The 23,163-nt window shown below is 44.0% G+C and overlaps 1 protein-coding gene across 1 annotated transcript in view; it reads left to right on the forward strand.

Moving 5' to 3' along the window:
- Positions 1-22,131, forward strand: part of PKDCC (protein kinase domain containing, cytoplasmic) — a 39,780-nt gene extending 17,649 nt beyond the window's left edge. Inside the window, exons 3-7 of the mRNA XM_052806265.1 lie at positions 1,712-1,983; positions 5,649-5,728; positions 6,595-6,702; positions 17,814-17,987; positions 20,879-22,131. Coding sequence (XP_052662225.1) covers positions 1,712-1,983; positions 5,649-5,728; positions 6,595-6,702; positions 17,814-17,987; positions 20,879-20,964 — 720 coding nt within the window. The 3' untranslated portion in view covers positions 20,965-22,131. The remainder of the gene's footprint in view (positions 1-1,711; positions 1,984-5,648; positions 5,729-6,594; positions 6,703-17,813; positions 17,988-20,878) is intronic.
- Positions 22,132-23,163: the final 1,032 nt, after the last annotated feature.

A 23,163-nucleotide genomic window follows, 5' to 3' on the forward strand; every position in this document is an offset into this window, starting at 1 on the left:
ATCACGTCTTCTTGATACGTGAGACTTGTTTGTGGCCCAGTCCCGAAAATGGCTGTGTAAATATTTGACCTTATTTCTACGGATAATAATTTCCTTCTGTTGAAGGACTCGGCAGTTAGCTTCTCCCAAGATCAGCACCTCTGCGCTCAGCAGAGGTGTGTGGTACTGAGCAAAACCTTCATCTGTGTGCTTAAAGCTTGTTGTATGGGGGCATTTGCTGTCCCAGCCTGGCAGCGGGTACACAGGGCAGCAGCCCATCGGGGCTGGTCACAGAGGTTCCCAGTGCAGGAGCAGGGGCTTTTTGGCATTTGAAAAAAGGCAATAATTTCAGATGACAACCTGTGTTTGTATTCAAGCTAAATTCTGGGTTCATTGGCAATTGAAGATATGTGTATTATAGGTTAGTTAGGGCTGGATGTGCCTTTTGTATACAGCATGTTGCAGGATGGTACATACATGAATCCTGTGTCCTTCCAGAGGAAGGAGAGGGTGGTCAAGTCCAGCGTCCCATAACCAGGCCTGTGTTCATCTACACCTACAGGTATCTCCATGTGAACTGTGGTATCCTGTAAGTAGGTTAAAAATGTTCTGGTCTTGTCAAGCAGGGAAATGATTATAGAAGTGTTAAGGCAGTCCTAATGTCCCACAGGAGAAGGGTCTGTGCGGGATAACTTCAGACATGCTCAGCTTTCTTATGAAGGGTGCATTTAGGTGCTCCCCTGAGTATACCATTTATGCCCCAAGACTGAATTTGGATTTGACTACTTCAATGCACGTGGCCTTAACAGTGAATTTTAACAGAAAACAAAGATTATGTATAAACAATTATAAGCTTGCTAGACTGAATGAGACCTGTTATTAATTTAATATGTAGAATAAAAATTCCAGTATTTAACTGTGTTCATATTAATGCTACATTTACATTAATATATTACATATTGGACTCTAAAGGAATGCGGGAATTGAAACCAGTCCTTTGGTAAGGGGGCTGAGTTCAACGTTCGTTGAGTTTGCTGTCTAGTAATAGTTACTCAGATTTTTAACCTGCAACTGAAAAGTGCAGCATCAGCCTCAAAGTGGCACATGAGGGTCCACCGAGGTAGACCTACCAAGGTAGGTGGACATACTCACCTTGAGGCACAATAAAGAGTTACGGAGGAGCTGTGGAGTTCCTCTTTCTGGGAATTTGCTTCCTTTTCCCCTGGAAAAAGGCAAACATGAGAGGAACCAGTGGAAAAAAAATTATAAAAGCAGTCAAAAGGCAGGATCAGTATGGAGGCAATACAGACCCTGTCTGGAGTTGGAGCTCCAGGTGTGGGTGCAGAGTCATCCGGCCAAAACATCCAGACCTGGAGTTTGTAAAAGAGCAGAATCAGGCTGCGTGGTCAAGGCCTGTGCATAATGTGTTATTAAAAGTTAATGCTTTTATTCCTCTTAAAAGTAAGAATAGCAACAATAAGCCCTGCTTCAAGAATAGTGTGGGAAAGCACTGGTAAAGAAGCTTATTTTTGTTTCAAGTCTCTACGGGTTTTACAATCAATTATGTTAATCCTATGAAAAATACCTTAGTTGTAAGATTCAGTTTTGAGAATAAGTTAAAACACTTATATTAAGTCATATATTTATGAATATATCTTCAGCTAAAGTGGTTTAATTTATATACTTTGTACTGAGAAAATAACGCAAGGTACCTACGTTTTTTGCATTTCAGATATGTCTCAGCTTAGTTCGGCTTCTGCATTATTTGGCTCACTCTCCTCTTGGCTCTGTGACGTTACTGGATTTTCGCCCTCGGCAGTTTGTGATCGTGGATGGGGAACTGAAGGTGACGGATCTGGATGATGCCAGCATTGAGGAGAGCTCTTGCACCAGTAACAGCGACTGCTTCATGGAATTCCCTGCGAGGAACTTCACCCTGCCCTGTTCGGTTGAGGGACGGTGTCAGAGTATGAATGAAAAGAGGAATCTCTACAACGCCTACAGGTGCGTGATCGGATAAGGTAAAAGAGAATTGAAAGCAGGCAAAAAGTCTCCAGCATCCTTTATAGTTATTCACATCAACAAGTACGTATTGTCTCAGAACCGTTACCCAAGAGTAAGTGAAGCCATGAATAATTGTTTCATTTGTGAAAATGCATAGTATTTGTAACTTTGGAATTGTTTTGCATACTTTGAGTGTGATTCACCACTCGGTCTAATTTTACATTGGCTTAATCCCACTGAATTCTTCACACAAGTAGAGATTTTCACAGGAGTGAAACAGAGGTGCCTGTGGAGTTGGGGGCCCATTAGCTCTGTGGTGAGGTGATTCAGGCAGCTCTTCTTCGGTGTCAGTTAAGAGGGGTCGTGACACGTTTTTCACCACCAGCTGAGCAAAGAGCTGTCTTCAGAGAGAGATGCTGGGCTCTCATCCTGCGCTCTGGCTCGATGCTCCCTGCCTCACCAGAGCCTGCCATGGTAGGGTTATAACAGGCACCGGTGCAGCTGCGGGGCCACCGAGACTCTCAGTTGCTGACAAACTGGGGCATAATCCCAAACCTTTGAAAGCAAGGGGTGGTCCCTTTTGCCCCTCTCGCCTCTGCCCGCAGCCCCCTTCTCTGCACAGGCAGACGCTGAGGGACTTGCTCCCGGTGCTGCTCCCGCTCCGTGGCAGCGCCGTGCCCGCAATGGGGGTCGCGTAGGTCCCGTCTGTCTTCCAAATTTGATTTTAAGGGCTTCTCTGAATTTACAGCGGAGTCCTTCTGGGCGATGGCTTTGTGTTTGTGGTCTTGGCTCTCCCCCGTCAGCCATCGCTTCCCTTGGAGGGCTGTGCGGGATGCTGGGGGAGCTGTGTCGCTGCTTTCTGGGGAGCCCGTAGCCGATGCTCAGTGCCATGCTCCTGCTGCTGCTCCGGCTGATGGACGGTGCTGGGGCAGGCAGCCGCCTTGTCCAATCCAGATAGGAGGATGGAGGATCTCAAAGCAATGCCATAATGGTGTGCTTATTTCTTAGACTTCCCTTTCAAGTATCGTGCCGTTCACTGCCTGCCAGACCACAGCGAGGAGAGGCTGCTCCAAAGAGAGTCTTCTGCTTTGGTCCCAGGGTGCTCACCAGCATGTGTGTTGCATTAGCTGACCACACTGAAATGGGCTGCACCACATGACAGCCCTCTGCAGTTGTGCAGTGCAGTTTTTAGTGTGTCCTCCAAAATTTTCCATTTCCATTTGCTTGGCTTAAAGATCTTGCTTAGCTTGCTAGCTTTTGGTTAAGACCATTTTACTGGTCTGGCTAAGAAACCTTTAATAGGCACCCATCCATCTCAGTTGTAAGTGGGGATATGTCTGCGGTGTGGTGGGCTTGCGGCAGGTTGCTGGTCTCGCTGAAGGAAGTGGTCTTTTTCTATTACAGTTCTTAGTATTGCCTTTGAACCGCGCACCAGTCTGTAGCACACGCACAGTGCCCAGTCTGTAGCACACGCACAGTGCCCCAGTGCTTTCAGCCCCTGCTTTTGCTTAATTCGATAGAGACAGTGAGTTTTTGTTCAACAGCAGATTCATGCTATAGTAGGCTGCGACCACCCGTGCTAGGGCTTTAGCAACAAACTCTGTACAGTTGTCTTGGAAGGCTAAATCCTCACTTCGTTAGGGGTAGGCTACTAAATTTCGTATTTTCACGGACGCACTCTGTTGCTGTAGGGTTAGAGATTGCCCTCAGTAAAGGGTTGCTGGTGCTGTTAGGTAGAAGTCAAAAGCAGCAATATGTCAAACAATGCACAAACCCCTTATAATTTCAAAATATAGCAGGCACTAGCCTTGAAAGTGTAATTAGCCTATCTAGCTGGTTTCTTTATGAGGTAAATAATTAAAGGAGAGAACATTTTGGAAAAAATTCTACTATGCAAGGACTGGCCCATCGTGACTTTCAGATGGTTACCTTCTGTCACAAATGTGTCTCTATGGGTTTTCCTCCAAATGTTTGGAGGAACAATTTTCAAAGCACTGGACAGTTTTAAAAGTAAGGATAATGAATTAATATTTTGAACTATTAACCAATGGCTGAGATTAATTCTCCGTCATTGATGGTTCTTAAGATCAGATAGTTCTCAAAAAGAAAAAAGACAGGAAAAAAAAGGCTGTAGGAACAAATGCAAAAGGATCTGACAATCTGCATTACGCAGATCACAAAGGATGCCACTGGCCCTGCGATCGATGAATAATAAATGTTCCTGCAATTAAGTTGTGCAGGCACCAGTGTCTCTACACGTCAGAATTTCACACGTGGGTGTTTGCATTAGAACAAGTTGTATATTTCTATAGCCACAGAAGAACAAGAACCTCCGTGACTCGCATTCATCCAGCATTTAGCAAAGTAAAAGACAGGCACTGAATTTTTGCAATTTACATTCCGTCGGACTCTGCCTTATGGATCTAGATTGCTAATCTCTAAGCAAAAAAAGTGAGGTGAAGTTTACCAGACAAATTATTCATTACAAATGTTATGCTGCCTCTTCGATTTCTGTATGTATTTATACTGGCTGTTTCATACTCATCGCTAAGAATACCTACCTGGGGATAATCCTGCTTGGGAAATTCATAAATACTATTTTTGTAAGGGATGAAAAAGGGAGTTACGATCTCAAAGAAATATTCATTGTGTAAGTAGAATATGTCAGCTCAATAATACCTGAGTCTGTGATCAATTTTCGCTATCAGTAACTTAATTTTTTAATTTGTGCTTATGTGAGACGTCTGCTAGTCTCCCTCCTGAGCAGGAGTCCCTGGAGGTTTCTGACCATGTGGTCTCTGTATATGAAAAAGCATTGTACTTTGCTTTGCAGGTTAGAGGTAAAGCAGGGCAATTTCCCAATTGTGTCCTTTTCTGCTCATTACCTAGTATTTATGTCTGATAGTACTGTTTATATTGTCAGATCTTGAACTGTCTGTCTCCATCTTAGGTTGCTATGACACTGAGTTTGCAATAGGTAGTAATATTGGCAGAGTAATAGAATTTAAAGGAACAATGTGAAAATTAAGTGTATTTTGAGTGATGGTAAAGGCATACTGTTTTTTCTTTTGTAATTAAAAATGTTAAAATGGAGAATATACATCCATCAATGATAGCTACATGAATTCATCTTGAATTTAGATAAATTATGAGAACAGAGAAAACATTCTGAATTACAGTGGCTTTAAAACAATAGAAGGCGGCTTTCTCCTGGCAATTCATTTGAAAGTCTAAGAAAACTGTAGAAAAGAAAATAATATTCAGTTATTTGAAATGAGCAGAAATTCGATTTATGCACTTTCAAAGTTTGAAAAAAACCCCAAGACTTCTGGGGTTGATGGCATCCTTTTACTTTGTTAAAGTACAGACAGCTTTGCCAATAGTCACAATCCAGGGGGCTTCACAGCAAATTTCTGTATTAATGGAACATTTACACAGAGTTACAAGGCAGCCTTGTGTATAACAGCGTGGTCTAGGTATGCCAGACAGCTGTGTGAATAGTCTTAGCTCTATATTTATTTGACTATAGAATATGATTATATTTCCTGAATAGGTCAGTGGCTTATAAGCAATAGGAATTTTATTCCTTATGTTGTTCAGTAGTTACCAGACATTTGTAAACTCTTTTTTTAAATTTTTCAATATGGCTTACTTTTCCATTGCAGGTTTTTTTTTACATATCTTCTTCCACACAGTGCTCCATCCTCACTGAGGCCATTACTGGATAAGATAGTCAATGCAACAGGTAATTGGAATAAACATGGTAATGCCAAATATTTCCTTTTTTAATGTGACTATCATGTTTGGGATGGGGCAGATGCTGCTTTTATGTTCACTGCAACAGAACCAGATTGTTCTTCTATCCAGGGTAAAATTTCCCCCATACAGAGAAGGCAAGAATGGCCCCATATACCAGAGAAATCCATTTTGAGATTTTATCTAGGCTTCACAGGGGAATTTACTTCCTCCTGACACTTCAGCACTGGGGTGGGCTGCATGAGGACGCAGTTACTTGCGGGATCTGGAGGAACCCCTGTCTCTGGCAAGGGGAATTTTAATGATAAAACCAGGATACTTCCCCATTGCCAATGGTACCAGTGGTGCTTTTACACCTCAGAAGCCAGAGGCAAGTGACATTACCCTAGATCTTTACTCATTACCAAGGTAGTGCCTTTGGGACAAGAGTAGTTGCGTGTGCCTGTAAATCTGATTTGAGGGTTTTCGGTGCATTGTTCTAGGGCTTTTGTACCTTGTACTGTGTGCATTCAACGGGGAAGTTAATGATGCTGGGCTATAGCTAATTAACAAGCAAAGCCTTTGGAGTTCCCTGGATTGGCTGAAGTTAGTCCCTTGTGGGAAGCTCACTGCAGTGTTTTCTGCCCACAGGCCTGGGGCTCCCAGCTGGACGAGCCAGCCTTTGACATGCCTGGCTCATGTCAGGTATGAAACCCAATTTTTAGTAACTCAGGGATTTCATGTCCACATCACAAGGCCGCCATAGAGCAGGGCACTGCTGGGCTCTGATGCTTAGGGCTTTCTTCGAATGTGACCGCATTTTGTCCTACGCAGGTTGCTCCTCATCTAACTCATTCTTTTTCTGTGCTTTTAAAGGAGAACTTCATTGGGGAATAGATGAGACAGCTGCTCAGCTAGAGAGAGTTTTGAATCTGTATAAGAGTGGAGAGTACCTACAGAACACGACCCGGATGCCGAAAGCTGGTAAAGTGGTCTTTCTCAAAAGTTAAAATCAGACTTTGCCTTTATTTTGAGGTTTGAAAGGGCAAATGTGCAGAAAATGGGGCTCGATGGCCCTTGAAAACATACACATGATAATCTGTTGTCTGCTTTTTGCTTCCTGGGTGCCTTCTGAAGCCCTTCTCACTAAATGACGTAGCTGGACATTCATAGGTGTGAGCAGGCTGTAATGGGGATAAGGAAATCCGATGGAGCATTGCTCTCCATAGCAGATTTGTGGAAAATGTGTTTCATCACATCCACACACTTCTCTGCTGTTGGAGTATCAGAACCTGCCCGAACACGAGTCAGGGGCAATCTAATCAAGATGCCGTAACCCTCCATGGATTTCCTGGGACTTACAGGAATTTCTTGCAATGTAAGCACTTCTAGATTGGAAGAATAAAATTTTTGCTTGCTTTGCAAGAGAAGAATAATGTGTCCCTCAGCTTCGGCTAGCAATAGAATAAAAAAGAAAAGAAAAGGACAGGATGAAAACAAAGCTGCATAATAGTATCTTGCGGCATCACAAGTAGGTAGAATGCTATTCAAGCTGCTGTGATACGAAGGGTTGCATATTCTTCCTGGAAGGATAGCTTGTGGAATTATACATGTCAAAGAAGATTATGTATGATGGAAATGACTTTAAGTCTTAACAATTGAAAAAGCTGTTTTGCAAATTATTTTTGTGTACGTACAATATTCATGTCAAACTGTCAACATAATTGACTGCAAGTTGATAAGAAAATTATGGCTTTGCTGCAAAATCTCAGTAAAGAGGGAAAGATGGGTTCTAAATGAAGATGAATGTTGGCACAGGGGGTTTGAAAAGTTCAGTGAAGCATTTGCTCTGTGAAAGACACAGGAGCCAAATTCATTCCTGTCGTAGCGCTGTTAACCTTAAAGGGCCATGACACCAGGGATGAATTTGACCCACTTATCAGAATAACTCAATATTTATTTTGTTGTAAAATTGGCAGGAAAATTGTTGCAGGTGTTCATTTAACTTTCTAATTTTCAGCTTTTCATCACAATCTGTGCTGAGTGATGCCTGTCAACACAGCAAAATTATTTTCAGCAGTACAATCAATAGTACAAACACGTCCTTTGTTGAAGAAGTGCCAGGAGGGCTGAAGTTTTTCTGTGATGCTGGTTGATTCCAGATTTAACTGCCGTATCAGGACAAGATGACGTTTTGCATTTTAGAGGGCTGTCATGTTTATAAAGAATCTCAGGGAGAGAAGCTTAGGACAGCGGTGGTAAATGTAACAGTGCAGGTTTCTACTAATATGGAGCAGAGCTCCATGTATATTTGGCTACTGTAATAATTACACATTTTTGTGTTAGTTTAATTCCATAGAGCCCTGGATAATATAACGCAGAATCTGCTACCCGTATTCATGGTTAGTAACACCCTTCTGTGCAAGGAGCCCTTTTTATTTGTAGGACACTGCTCATAGACTTAGGCACTCTACAACGTAAGTAAAGATGTTGAAAATCCATAGATGCTTTGTGTAACATATTCGGCCAGTCTACGTTAAAGACCATGAGTGTAATGTTGAAGTCCTTGATAGGAAAATGTTCTCAACCAATGGCAAGCCTGAGAAATCAGATATCTTAGTGGAAATTACACTTAGATGAGATGTATTTCCAGACTTAGCTGCCATGCCTTTAAGATGTGCAGGCCTGTTTCTTGTTTGTTCTAAGGCTACTTTAACCAAACAGAAAAGGGGTTGTAATTTATTTCTATTTTAAGGCTCCCTTTCCTTGCCAGAAAAGTATGAAGAAGTCATATTGTGAGGGTGAAAATACACCTACCTACCCGTTCATATCACTTTTATTCTGAACATATTCCTTCCTCAACTGGTATTTGACTGGTAATACCATGCTAGAATTAGTTTTTGATATTGTCAGTCCAGAGATTATGGAATTAGAAGTTATTAATTAGAAATTATCCAGAGATTATGGAATGAGAAATTCTCCCGTGGTACAGTGAAGTTGTAGGAGAGGGTGTCAGTGGTGCTGGAAGAGACCGGTGTCCAAGTTATCAACCTCTTCCGCTAGCAGGATATGCCCAGCTGAGCTGGCCTCCCGACCGCTGAAACCGGGGCTGAACAACTGAGCAGATCGAATAATTTGTGTAACTCCTAGTGGGTGGTGGAGGGAAAGATGAGTGCAAAAAGGGACAACTGCGGTGCTTTCCCAAGCTGTCAGCTGAGGTCCTGCTTTGGCCCTGTTTGGGGTCTAGGAGGACACTGTGTTACTCTTTGGAAGCAAAGAAAAAATATGTTTAACGTTGTGGGATTTTTTTAAACATTTTCTGCCTTGCTCTACAGCATAATGAAAGTTCATGGAGAGTGTTTTCCAACCCAGTGGTAGGTTAAGATAAAACTAGAGATGATGGTTTGGTTCTCAGGCCAGATTGGAGTTAATCAGAGCCTTGCATTCGTACACTGGTATGCCAAGATCAGGCAGGTGCAAGTTCACATCGATTTTGCTCCAGATGATGGAAATCTCACAAGGTGACTTGGCTCCCAGGATTTTTGCTCTCTCAAACAGTAGAAATGTCAAGAATTAACAATGCCAGTCTCCTCTGGCATCTAAAGGGTTGTGACAAAATAAGGCCTTTCTGGTGTGTCATCTATTTTGAAATCCTAAAAGCAGAACTAGTGGAGAATTCAGATCCAAGAATTGCAAGATTTTGTTTTGTTTGCTTTTTTTGGGAAAAGAAATCACAGAAGGTTCAGGTAACAGTCTTCAGAATATGTCTTAGGTCTAAATGCTTTGAATTACCCATTGTCTTGCATAGAGCATTGTAAATTTGTACTAGGAAAGAAGAGATCATGATCTTCAGCAAGTGATCTAAGACCGTAACTAAAACATAAACTTTGAGGAAACAGTGTGTTATCTATCTGAACCTATGTTTTCGAAAGGCAGACCTCCTCCTGTGAACACCATGAAGTGAGAAAGGTGATATTGATAATCAGTAGGGAAGTGACGTGAAGAAAGTTCTTGTCAACCCTAGTGTCCCCATAAATGAAGTTTAACAAGATGACATAGTCATATTACAGAAGATCTTGGATATTAAGCTTTCACTGTGCTTCAGTTGTAAAAGATTTTATAGTGCTGTAAATTATATTATGCTCTGGACTTTGCTTTAGTATCTTAGAAACAGAGTGGAGGCGTGGGAGACATTCAATAGCTATGTATGTGTTCTGTAATCATAAATCACACTACTGTTAATGTTGATATAGCAACATTACAGTGTTTAAAACAACACTATGAACAAATAGTTTTATATTCCATTGACTGTTGGTCTCTCTTGCTGGAAACCAGAAGAATGTGAAATAAAACAGGAACCATGTATTTCTTCTGACATAGGTTATCTAAAAATGATTAAGTCATTCCATTAATTATCCATATTAAGAAGGCTATAAAAAAATCTACTGATGTTCATCAGTAAAGTCCTGCCCCAGTGTCAACATTTTTATTACTTCAGTCAAGTGACTGATTTGTACCAACTGGGTGTCTGGCCCTTGAGCTAAGCCTCAGCCCTTCAGTTAACTCAGAATTTACTCAGAAATGTGTGAAATCAGCTAACACTAGTAAATCAAATAACTTTGTTATTCATTAAAGCTAATAGATGACCCATTATTAGGCCTGAGGGTGTGCAAGCCCACAGAAAGGCATAATTAGCTGCTGTTGTTAGTTGAAAGTACATTCTCAATGCTAAAAAAGCTGGAAGGCTGGACATAAAGCAAAGACACTTTGTGTTTTCCTTTGTCTTAAGACAGTTTGGCAGGATTATGCTGTATGTAAACATTTACAGTACAACAGTGTTTTGAAAAAAATATTCTGCAGGGTCGCTATAGCAACCTGCTTAGGAAATTGTAAATCCACCCAAGAATTAGTGAAATCAGGGAGGGGGGCGGGTGGTGTTTGTGCACATGTGTATATGCGAAAGAGAAATTTTGCAAGGTTGCTGGAATATTGTTTGAGGCAGTTTGTATGTTCTACGGCAGGCCACAATGCTAAGGCTAAAAGTATGCTGCTGAAGGCACTTGAAGGCTCAGCTGGGAGCGTACTGCAGCCCAGTCCTTGCAGCTCAGATTCCTGCGTTCTCTGGCACTTGTGCGTTTGGTGTTTCTTTCCCAGGGACGTCAAGATTGCTTTGTGGCCAGCTGAGGGGGAAAGATGCACAGGGCTGCAAGCATGGGCAGAAAGTCTCCCTCTCCACCCTGCCTTGCACAGAGGGCTTTCGCATCAGCAGCCGGGCGATCCCAGCCCACAGAGGAATACAGGAGCAGGTTGCTTTGCAGCCATACGGCACCGGAAATACAGTGGGGCTGTATAGTGACCGGTTGGTTGTTGCTCACACGTATCTCCACCGTCGTGCAAGCCATATGCCCTATTCACTGAGCAACGTGTTCTGCTGTTGCTAAACTTCTCCAGGTCCAACTTGGCAGCATACAGCAAAACGCTTTCTGCTGATGGGTTCGGTCCTCAGCTCCTTTGAAGAACACTAAAGAAGTCACCGAGTGTCTCTTACAAATCCTGTAGGCATCTGTCTTTAAGCTTAAATACCCCCCAACGTGAGCCTATACACCTTTGGGCTCGTCCATCACCAGCATCATTGTTTTTGTGAGCGAGTGGGCCAGATGCAGCTTACAAGCACCTGTGGCACTAGTTTGGGCTGGTTGCTTTCAGTAAATCGGTGTGCACCGCAGAGGTGGCCGTGGGTGCAGAGCAGCTCCGCAGCCCGGTGAGCGGCCCTGGGACGTGGGGCACGAGGCAGGAAAACCACTGCAGCTGTGTCATGCTAATGGGAATAAAATGTAAGGGAACATGTTGTTCTTCTTATTTATTTGTGTTTCGGTGACAGCCTGCATACCGATTTAAATATGGCTCTACTGTAAGCACAATGGAAGCATATAAAAAGAGGCAAGCCTTACTTCGCTTCCAGCCTGCATGCGGGAAACAGCCAAAGGATGGAAATACTCACCAGAGAAGCAGGGCTATCTCCCGGTCTGACGGCAAACCCGTGTCCTGCCAGGCCTGTCTGTCCTTCCAAACAGTTGGGATTCATCAGAAATGATTGAAAGCAGAGACAGGCAGGATATGCCTAGCATGTCATTTTCTCAGACATACCAAAAAATAGTTTTCCTTAGCATAACTGTGCGTACGGCTTTTGCAAGGCTTGTTGTCAGAAGCATGTTTAAATGTGAGGTATTGAAGCATGAGGAAAATTTCAGCATAAAATGAAGCGTACTAAAAACATAAGTGTATTATTGTCTATTTAGGATCTGATTCTGTTCTCCATAAGCTCCCTGGGAGTCGGTGGGGACTGTTTGTAGAGCAAAACACTGCTCAATACCACTTTTTGCTGAGATTGGCAAGATCAGGCTCTTTCTGCTTACTTGTAAGCAAAGCAATTAAAAGCAAATCCAGAGTCGACTGCCAGTGTTCCTCTTGAGAGTGGAGGAAAAGAGGAGGGAGGAAAAGGAGCAACATGATTTCTCTCTCAAGGATGAACGTTACTGCATCTGTGTCATTGACCCATGGTGTATTGGCAGGTGATAACTAGAAAAGAGAACTGGGCAAATTTCCAACGAGTAGCTGTAGTTGGTAGTAAAAATGCAATCTGGCTGCTGTGGCTGAAATAAACGTTCATTAGGACTGATTAAAGTCAGATTTAGGGTGATTCAAACAAGCTAAAAGGGGGAAACCACAGGCGGTTTCACATAGTTTATTATATACTTGTGGAGTTATTTATGTGATTCAGTCTAGTACAGTGAAAATGAGTGTGTTTATAGATTGTAGTCGGCTTTGGGACAATGCAGGTGACTTTTGATGGAAAAAATTTAGAATAAGATTTTAAAGCATTGACTTTCTTTTATAGCTGTTGCACTGTCAGTGATGCTGCAGATTGCTTTTAAAGATGCCTCTCACCTGTCATGAGAAGGTGCTTGGTTTGAATATCACTGTGGCTGTCATGGGGACTGGCTAGTGCTGTAACAAACTTTCTGAGATTTTGGTGTGATCAAAACAGCGTGTTTTGATTGACCAGAGCAAACTTGTAAAAATATTTTAAAACTATTAAAAATATGACAAAACAAAACTTTTGAGGATGTCCCAGATTCAGCATAGCAAGATATGTTGAAGTTTCATAATGTTTACAGGGCAGGAAAAATGTTTCCTAGTAGGATTTATTTGTATAACTGTGAGCAGGTGTGATGGGTTAACCCTGGCTGGACGCCAGGTGCCCACTAGAGCCGTTCTACCACTCCCCCTCCTTCTCACCTGGACAGGGGAGACAAAATATAACAAAAAGCTTGTGGGTCGAGATAAGGACAGGAGAGATCTCTCACCAATTACTGTCACGGGCAAAACAGACTCAGTTTGGGGAAAATTAACTCAATTTATTACAAATCAACCGGAGCAGTGTAATGAGAAATAAAACCAAAACTCAGAACACCTTCCCTCCACCCCTCCCTTCTTCCCGGGCACAACTTCACTCCCGGATTCTCTACCAACCCCCCCAGCGGCACACAGGGACGGGGATGGGGTTTACGGTCAGTTCATCACATGTTATTTTCTGCCGCTTCATCCTCCTCAGGGGGAGGACTCATCACACTCTTCCCCTGCTCTAGTGTGGGGTCCCACCCACAGGAGACAGTCCTCCATGAACTTCTCCAACGTGGGTCCTTCCCACGGGCTGCAGTTCTTCACGAACTGCTCCAGCATGGGTCCTTTCCACGGTGTGCAGTCCTTCAGGCACAGGCTGCTCCAGCGTGGGCCCCCCACGGGGTCACAAGTCCTGCCAGAAAACCTGCTCCAGCATGGGCTCCTCTCTCCACAGATCCGCAGGTCCTGCCAGGAGCCTGCTCCACCGCGGGGTTCCCACGGGGTCACAGCTTCCTTCGGGAACCCACCTGCTCTGGCATAGGGTCCTCCACGGGCTGCAGGTGGATATCTGCTCCACCGTGGACCTCCATGGGCTGCAGGGGGACAGCCTGCCTCACCATGGTCTTCCCCACGGAAGACCTTCCGGCGCCTGGAGCATCTCCTCCCCCTCCTCCTTCACTGACCTTGGTGTCCGCAGAGTTGTTTCTCTTACATGTTCTCACTCCTCTCTCCGGCTTTTTTTCCTTCTTAAAAATGTTATCACAGAGGCGTTACCACTATCGCTGATTGGCTCGGCCTTGGCCGGCGGCGGGTCCGTCTTAGAGCCGGCTGGTATGGGCTCTCTCGAACACAGGGGAAGCTTCCAGCAGCTTCTTACAGAAGCCACCCCTGTAACCCCCCCGCTACCAAAACCTTGCCACACAAAGCCAATACAACAGGGAGTCAGCTCCTGTATGTTAAGCTGGAGTAAATCTGTTGTAAGTGACATCAAGATCAGGCTTACTGCATTGCATTTATTTGCTTCAACCCTCACAAAACCAGTAGATGGAGAAAAGGATTCTTTTTCAGTTGTGATACCGGTAGGAACATCTTGCATTTCTCTGACCTGTTCCTTGCCATTACCTTGATAGACTTTATGTACTCTGTGTCAAGCTACGTGTATGTATGCAAAAGTGTAAATTTATGGCTGCATTTGTAGTATTAGGCAAGTATTTATTGGTTTTAAACACCATTAGTCTGGAAATCGACCAGAACTTTGACCTTTTTATGATGTGATTTACTGCCGTGAGCCTTCAAATTCCACGGACTCCATTTAAGCAAGTTTCAGGTCTTGGCAGGACAAAAACCTGAGCTGGAGCTGTCTTTAAACCAGTGGAGTATTGCTTAATTGAGGAAGTAACCGCACTGTAGTGATCAAGATGATCATTTAAAGGTGTAGGGGAAGCCCAGCTCTCCTGTGGGCTGGGGCTAATGTCGTTGCCGGAGCACATCTCAGTGGAGGGGCATCCTTCAGGAGTGTCCTTCTAGTTCATGTGAGGAGTGCATTTCTTCACAACTCGTACAAATAAGGGCTAAGGGGTCAGCTCCCTAATTTGTTGCTGTGTAAATAAGAGATTCCAGGGATATTTGCCTTTGCCGTGCAAACGGAGAAGGCAGGTACCTTGCTCTGCTCGAGATAAAGTGAGTTTTGGAGAGAAGTGCGGTTTCCTCAGACCAGCGCTTGGTTGGTGTTGCAATGACTTTCTGATCAGTTCTGACTGTAATAGTTGGAAGAGGAGATCCCGTGTTGGCTTCCCAGGGTGGCGGGAGTGCCGGGCTGGTTTGGGAGCGTGAGCCAGGGTGCGGGGCCATCGCACGTCCCGCTCTCTGCTCCTTGTGGCTGCCTTCCCATTGGGATGCTCCTGGGGGAAGGTGCTCCCAGGCAGCCAGCCGCCCCTGCTGCCTGCCATGCAAGCGGGGAGAGGGGCTGCATTCCTGCCTTTCCCCCTCGCTGCATCCCACTCCTGTCCCCGCAGGCAGCGTAGGCAGCAGGCTCAGATCCCCAAACTGCAGGCATTCAGCGGTCTGTGCCAGTTCGGGGGAGCTGCCAGAAGCTGCCTTTGTGGAGGCTGTGTGACTCTGTGCTTTCACTTAGACTCTGGTGGCTGTATTTTCACCTGTCGGGTGCTCGATGATCTCCCAACCAAGGAAAATGCTCTTTGCATGTGGGTCACACTGCTGTGTACCTGTTACGCTGCCCTGTTCCCATGGGTCATGCAGATGGTGGTGGCTTCCCTCGTGTAGGAACTGGCAGGGAGCAGCAAGGAGAGTAGGAACAGCCACAGGGCTCTGCTGCATGGTGAGACCGCCCTAGGTACCGGCATGGGCGTTTGCATCCTCTCTTGCACCTGCAATCCAGGAGCTTGCCATCACCATCACAGTTATTGCTGGCCCAACTCTGTTGATTAATGTGTCCAAGCTGCCCAAATGATTTACCAGGCTCGGTCACCTTGAAAAAGTCAATGGAATGAGAGAACTTTATCTCCTACTTCTGACAGAGCCTCAGGTCATGTAAATCACTGCTGCTCTTTTGAAATCTGTTTACGTCAGTTGAGAGCCTAACCCCTGACAGCTGTACCGGGAACAGTGTTGAGAAGAAAGAAAGTGCTATAGGCATATTAAGAGGCATATCTGTGCGCAGAAGAGTTTAAAAATTTAATGATAATTCAAAATAAGCATCTTCCAGATGGGCTTCTGCCTTGCATGGAGAAAAATACATGATGTGACATGGGGCTGCTCTGGTTAGTGCCCTGATGGCTTGCCGAGGGATGCTGCAGTTCTCTCCCAGCCCCGGTGTGGAGCCTGGCAGGCTCTGAGAACACCCTCGGGAAGTGCTGGTGCACGCTCCCTGCTGACGCAGAGAATCAGGCAGATGCTTCATCTTCTTCTGCTGCAGCAAGTGCCATCATTCTGTGAACGTCCTCTGTGGCGTGAGGTTTGGCGCAGTGCAGTGTTAGGTGGCACTTCTGTAACCGTGCAAAGAAAAGTTGTGAATAGTCACATTTTATATCCAGTCAACATGGCATGCATGCTGATACAGATAGTTGTGTGTGGTGCTGACAATAATGAATTGATTGTTTTGCATTTCATTTGCACGTATCACTTTACTGACCTTGGCTGTGAGGTACAAATCAATACTCAGCAGTGACCATACAGAGATAAGAGAATATTATTCAGTTACATTCAATTGTTGTTACACTGTACAGTTGATAGAGAAATTTAAAAAAAAGGGACTTTACCTATCCAGCTAGTAGCAGTTTGATTTATGCTGTGACTTTTCTTCAGAATAAATACATATGTATTTTTTATGGAGACATGACCATTTGTAATGTAAAATTGCATTTTTATTTGGGTTTTTCTTTCTTCATCTGCGTGAGTCTGCTTTTTCTAAATTAATGAAAACTTTTTTGCCTTTGATTTAAGTGGGACATGATCAGCTCTGATTTTGCTTGTTGTTTGGGAATGTTTCTTATGATACTTTTACTGAGCCAGGCTTAAAATAGAATGCATTTACTGCATTTGTTTCCCACTATTTCAGACTGTGTGGTGTGAACGAGCACTTGTGGATGTATACTTCTTTTCCCAGTTGAAATACTGGCAGTTTAGAGTAGTAGACACACTCGCCTTTGACTCGGTGGTGTTCGTACTATGTGCTGTCTGAAATATTAACAGGCTGAATCTGCAATGTCAGGCAGAAAATGCCTGAACCAAAGTGACTTAAGAACAGGCTGTGAGTCAGGGCCGGCAGCTCTGGTTTCCATGATAGATACAATTAGAAGAAATATAGAATGTTATTTATTTTTTTGAATAGGATGTAGCGGGGGGAGACAGGAGTGAACCATCAATTTGTGCATCTGGACGCTAAACAGAAATGTTTATAAATGATTAGCTGAATTTGCTGATGCATTCATTAGAGGAACCCCTGTCAGCGGCTGGGAAAGTGAGAGGAGCTGTGAACAGAGAACAAGAGGCAGCTCATAAAGGCTAGTGAGACTGAACGGCAGCCAAGGGAGAGGAGTAATCGGCAGGGCAGCGCGGAGGCGCTGGGTGAGGACCACGCTGACATGCTCCCGCTACTTTTTTTTCCTTCTCTTCGGAGGCCCATCAAGAAACTCCCCTTTTGTGCTAATCTGAGCAAGCAAAAAAAGTTTGCTTAATTAAAAGCCTGTCTTTTCTTCCTTCTCTAAAGGAGCTGGAGGAAAATAGCATGCTCTTCTGAGGGAGAGGGAGGGCTGGGAACGCCTGGTCGGGTCTCACCCTGACAATCCTGCTCACTGTTAAGAAGTAGGACAGTGAGTCAGTTCATTCAAGTGGATGCTGTTTATTCAATGGGACATTCTTCCTGTAAAACTCCTCATAAAACCAAAGCCTCGCGTGTGCAGTGAGGAAGGGGAAAGGGTTTTGTGCACAGACTGTTTATTTACAGACGCTTTCTGGAGAAAAAGGTGAGAAGAAGAAAGGAGGAAAGGAAAAGGAAAGTAAGGTGCAGAGCTATAAACACATTTGGGAGTAAACCAGGGCTGGTACAGTCTAGCCCGTCACCTTTTCCATCATATATCCTGCTCCTAAGCTGTTATAATAAACCTTGCCTGTTAAAAACAAGCAGTTTGCTGGAGCTTTGAAAATGATTGCTTTGCTTTGGTTATTTGCAGAGTACAGACGGGTGCCTGAAGCTTTTATTCCTGATGAGAACTACAGATGCTGGCCATCTTACCATCATAAGGGCTGCCTCCTCTCTGTGTTTGATGTCAATGAAGCCATTGAGATCTGTGACAGCTACTCCCAGTGCAAAGCTTTCGTCCTAACTAACCAGACAACTTGGACAGGTAGGTTGCGGATGCTGCGGAGCAGAAGCAGCAGCTGAGTCACGTGTTCTGGCTGAACAGAAGTGTTTTAATACAGTTTAGGGAGCATGCTGTGCTGAGCTGTGGGAGCCACCAGCAGCAGCTAGAAGTGGGATAGTTTCTGAAGCTCCAGCTGAGGCAGTTTCGGTTTTGGTGGGGCTTCTCTTTGCCAGCTGTCAGGGGAGCAGAAACCTGCAGACGGACTCAGGGGAGCTGGCACCAGAGTGCTACGGCACATGGACCATAGGTCTCCAAACCGCGAGGTCTGAAATTTTGTTTTAAAACACAGCAGCAGAAACCACAACAAAAGCCTGTGACCTCTTTCCGCAGTTAAATGTGCAGGACATGGTCCAACATCTGGATTTAAATAAATCTTTCCAATCCCTATGGTTGTTGCAGTTTGCAACAAAACCAAACAGGTTCTTCTGTGTGCCTAGCTGGTGTCAGAGATGCCCTGCCGCTGGTGGGAGCATTGTGCTTCTGGCAGTAGGGCTTTGGCTAAAGAACAGTGAGAAGGGAGGGTTTAAAACCAGGCAGAAGTAGAAGTAGCAGGAGTAGAACTTCCAGGGGAAAATCCCATTTGCTACCGCAACTCATTTTCTTGTCTAACAGAATACACTTGTTGAAAAGAGAAATACATTTTCCAAAAGGTCTGTGGGCCTGGCAATCCCAATGTGGTTCCCCTGAAGGCAGGCAGTCGGTGCTGATTGACATCAAGTATAGAATTGGCCCTGGCGTGCTGCTTCTGCACCATACTTGTGCCTGTTTCAAGCAACTCGCTCCAGAGCAATCTGAGAAACAAAAATGTTGCAAGTCTCTGCTAAAAATCTCTGGTAGCTGCAGCTCCAGAGTGGCTGTGGGGTTCAAAGAGCTGAATGCTGCAGCCGGCTCCCAACCCCGCGCCCCTTCCCTGCATGCCCAGGAAAGCCGCATGTCCCCGCGGCTGGCCCCATTCCCCTGGGCACACTGCACCCCTTGAAGGGTCAAGAAGACAGACGTGGTTATGCCTGTGAGGTGCAGTGGACCATATCCGTGTTCTTTCGTAACCTACCGCCGAGACAAAGCCCCCACCGAAGTCAGGGTGAGTTTTTCTTCCGTGAAGGCTGGTTGTGGACAGGAGGCCTGTCCCATCCCGTGACCGCTGTGTCTTGTCTCCACATGCACCGGGCTGTTTCCCTGCCTGCGACTGCCTTTTTCTGCTAGGGCCAGGTCAGCTCCCCTGCTCCTGTCTTTGAGAGGAAGGGTGGCTGGTGCTAGCCACACCTTGGGAAAGCTGATTGAAGTCCTTGCTCTGCCACAGACTTTTGTGTGGCAAGTTATTTAGGCTCGGAGGCTCAGCATTCTGTCTGTACATCTGCAATCTCATATCTTAACCTTAAGTCAAAATCTGCCCTGGTGCAGTTGGGTGCTTTAGTTGTGTTTAGTTGAGCAACATAAATACACACCACGGCCAGGCCTATATAGGTGCCTAGCGGGTCCCCAGCTCCGAAAGCGTCACTAGCAAATAGAAACTTTAGATAGTTCATACGTTTCAGAGTATCTTAGGTAGTGTACTGCTATGGCTTTCTGCATTTTTTGTGCTTCTGGGAGGTACAAACAGAGACTTCCATGGAACCTAGAAAAAACTAATTTATATTAACCTTGCCTGTGGCTAACCAATGACTACTAGGTCATCATGTCAGACTGTCTATAGTCAGACTATTGAAGTTAATTAATATACTAAAGAAGTAATTATGGCACAGGGAAATTCATAGGAAGTTTGGAGCAGCTCCTGTCTCAGGTTACAATATTAAAAGCAAATGAGACATAGTAGCAATATTTCTAGTCCTATTTAGCATTCCCTTTACCTTGGTGTTCCTGAGGCATGAGCACTTGAGTCCCTGAAACCTGCAGCATGGAAATTTGCTCAGTAGTTGATGCATCCCATTTGCCATGTGCTACTTTTTAAGAAAATAGTGTTATGGGAGCCCCCTAGAGAGGCAGCTGGGAGTAAATAGCATTTGATTTTCTGAAGTTTAGAGAGAGGGAAGGCAGAGGCTGGACAGATGTGGCAAGTATCTCTGTGGCCCCTGCTGCAAGGAAAGGCAATGACAGTGCGGGTCCGTGGGACGGCAGGTACTCATCGAGAGGCAGGGCTGTGAACAAGATGCCAGGTCATTAAGCATGGGGAGACACAAGAACTGTGCTGCGGCTCCCACAAATACCAGTGAGTGAAACCTCACCAAACGCAGCCCCCACTGGCCTCGGATGTATATCTGGCAGGTGCCTTATACTAACCCAGGCTGTTATCACTTGCTGGTGCTTTTTGCTTGAGGAGTAGAAACCTTGTTCCAGCTTGTTTAAAACCCAGAGCTACAAAGTGATCAGCAAGAGCTATTTCAGAGAAAGTCGTGTTTAACATACATTGCACTGATCAGTTTTGCAAAGATTCAAGCACGCAAAGATGATTCTGCTCCTGTACAGTCAAATCAACGCCCTTCATTTAAGCCCTGAACTCAAGCCTGTTTTGATCAGTGGGAGAGTCTTTAAATACTTTTTTAAAGATCATGTGAAATTTGTATTAAAATCTTCAGACCTTTCCTTCATTTACCGTATTAGCTGTGGACAGCTCTATCTTGGCCATAATTAGATAAAAGTAAACATACTGAAACCAGGGGAGATTTGGTGTCATTTTAGATGAAAGCATTTCAGGTTTATACCAGTTGAAGTTAAGAGAGAGTTCAGTCTTGGGTTTCCTGAAGAATGCATAGGTTGAAGAAGAATATGAAATGTCAGTATTTTAAGATAGGCAACCTTTTGTTCATCACTTCTAATTTTTTTTTTTTCCCTTCCCCGCTTCCTCCTCCCGCCTCCCCTTTTCCTATTCGGTGCAGGTCGGCAGCTTGTCTTCTTCAAGATGGCCTCAAATCATATCATGCCTGATCCTGACAAGATAACATATGTGAAGGTGACTGACTGACACCTAAAGTGGCTCACTCTGATGTGTGAGTGACAAGAGCTGTTTGTGTATAAATATAGGCAGCTGTTAGGTAGAAGGCGGCTCTGGCCAGAGAGATAATTGCACTATTACTCATTCTAATCTATAGAGTGCTAAACAAAACTTTAAAGAAATAACCTGCATGCCCAGGATGAATGTGCAATAAAACAACATTTTGAAAATGTGATTTTTTTTTCAAAAAACAAAGCAAAATACAAGATACGATACACTGTTAGGTTATAATTTTCATTATAAATCAGCTGGCAGCTCTGGCTTTTCTAACCAAGGTTAGCAAAACGTTTCTGACCTGTATGTGTGTGTACAGGGATGAAAGTTGATCATTTCTGTGCAAAGTCTGTATCCTCCGCGCTGATATTTATTTGGGCACGTACAATCACAACACAGTAACTGAAGCATATCAGTTTGTAAGCTGAACAGCAAACGTTACTGAAGACAATCAGCATTTGTGTTAAAGCTATCAGATATGCAATGCTGGCATATTTGTCAAAAGGAAGGAATTGGTTATGTTTAGAATTGCAAGACTGTAGCTAATTTTCATTTTTGCTTCCAATGTTATCATAAAGTTTCATTTTTAATTTAAAAGAGCCATTTTGTAGGTCTAGCGAATCACATAAACTTATGAATAGTCCCACTGAAAGGGTAGGACTTAACCAAGTGCCCAGTGCTTTGCTGAATAGGGATAGGCCTAAGCATATGCTTACAGTTAAGCCTGTGCTTAAGACTTTTGTTGAATTAAGTTTGAATTGTTCAGGAAGCCACATCTTTGACAGACTAGCAAAGCAATCCGGCTGGTGGAACAGTACTAGTTTAATGACTATCTTGCAGTTATTCGTATTTTTTATCATCAAATCCTTGGTTTTCTAAGGCACTGCTTGCTAATTCTTAGAGTGAAAGAAGTAAATGACCTTAATAATGTCAAATGAATGCTAGCCTTAATTCTATATAAAATGCGTTTTACAGGCATGGTGTGTCTAGAGAATTTGCTTTCAGTGAAAGCAATAAAGTAAGTGCTAAAGTGACCAATGTCATACTGTTTTGTAGTTTGTACAGTCAGGAAAATAAACGTGCTTTTGTTTCTCATATTGTTTATTTTTGTAAAAAAAATAGAAAAATAAAAGATAAATACAATTTCTTTCATACTTGATTTGTTTGTGTTGCAAATAAATGCCTAAATCCAGTGAAGACTTAGACATAATGTATTGTATGTAAACTTAAGCCTGGGCTATTTTTTCCAGGAAGGAACTGAGGTTGTTCCAGTGGCTCCCAGTGAAAGGTGTATTTCCAGGGTACGTGGTGGCTTTGTCTACGTGGTTGCCTGTCACGAAGCGAGTGACTGTCAGAAGACAACACTTGAGCAGCCTTTCCTACCCTGTGGCTTGAGTCACACTCGTACCAGTCTTTTAACATTTGGAAGGGGTGAGGATGAGAGCAGAACCTGAAGGAGTTGTTCCTTGGGCTAAATGGTGTATTTTCTTTACCAAGGAGGGTCAGGGAAGGAGAGTAGGAGAGCCAAGGCAGCCAGGCAGCAGTGTGACCATGCAGGAGAGGTGGTCTGACAGTGACACCATCGGCAGCGGGTCTCGTCTCACCGTGGTTTCTCTGAGGTCACTGATACCCTAACGACTTCTGGCAAGTGACTGAAATGACATGCTGTAACGGCTGTAACTCACAAATTATCAAACTCCCAGCAGTAATAGCTCAGCTGATTGTGTCGCCGTGCACTTAGGAACCCATCAGTCATGCTCTGGTAATAAACAAATACTACAGATTCTTTTAAAATTGCTACATAAATCATGCCAACACATACTGCCCAGTTCATTGAAGTGATATGGGTTGTTGGCACTGAGGTGCTGGTGTGTATTTTGAAAGTCTTTAACCTTCTGTGATTGCCTTCCCATTAAGCACTGTACACCGTTCCAAAAATACTCAGTGCTTAAAAACAATGTGAATGGTTAAATTCTTTAGTCGCATTCCTAGGTAAAAAATATCAACATTTAACAGAAAAAAAAAAAAGATATCCGGGGTAATTCTTTAATATCGTAGTCAGGTAACTTAGGATAATTTCATTCCATCACTTTCCACAGACCAGAAAAAAATGCCTCTCAAGTCAGGAATTGTTTATCCCTGGAATTAAACAAACTTGCCAAACCAATTTACATC

The sequence above is a fragment of the Harpia harpyja genome, chromosome 13 (genome assembly GCF_026419915.1).
Source record: "Harpia harpyja isolate bHarHar1 chromosome 13, bHarHar1 primary haplotype, whole genome shotgun sequence".
Lineage (NCBI taxonomy): Eukaryota > Metazoa > Chordata > Aves > Accipitriformes > Accipitridae > Harpia > Harpia harpyja.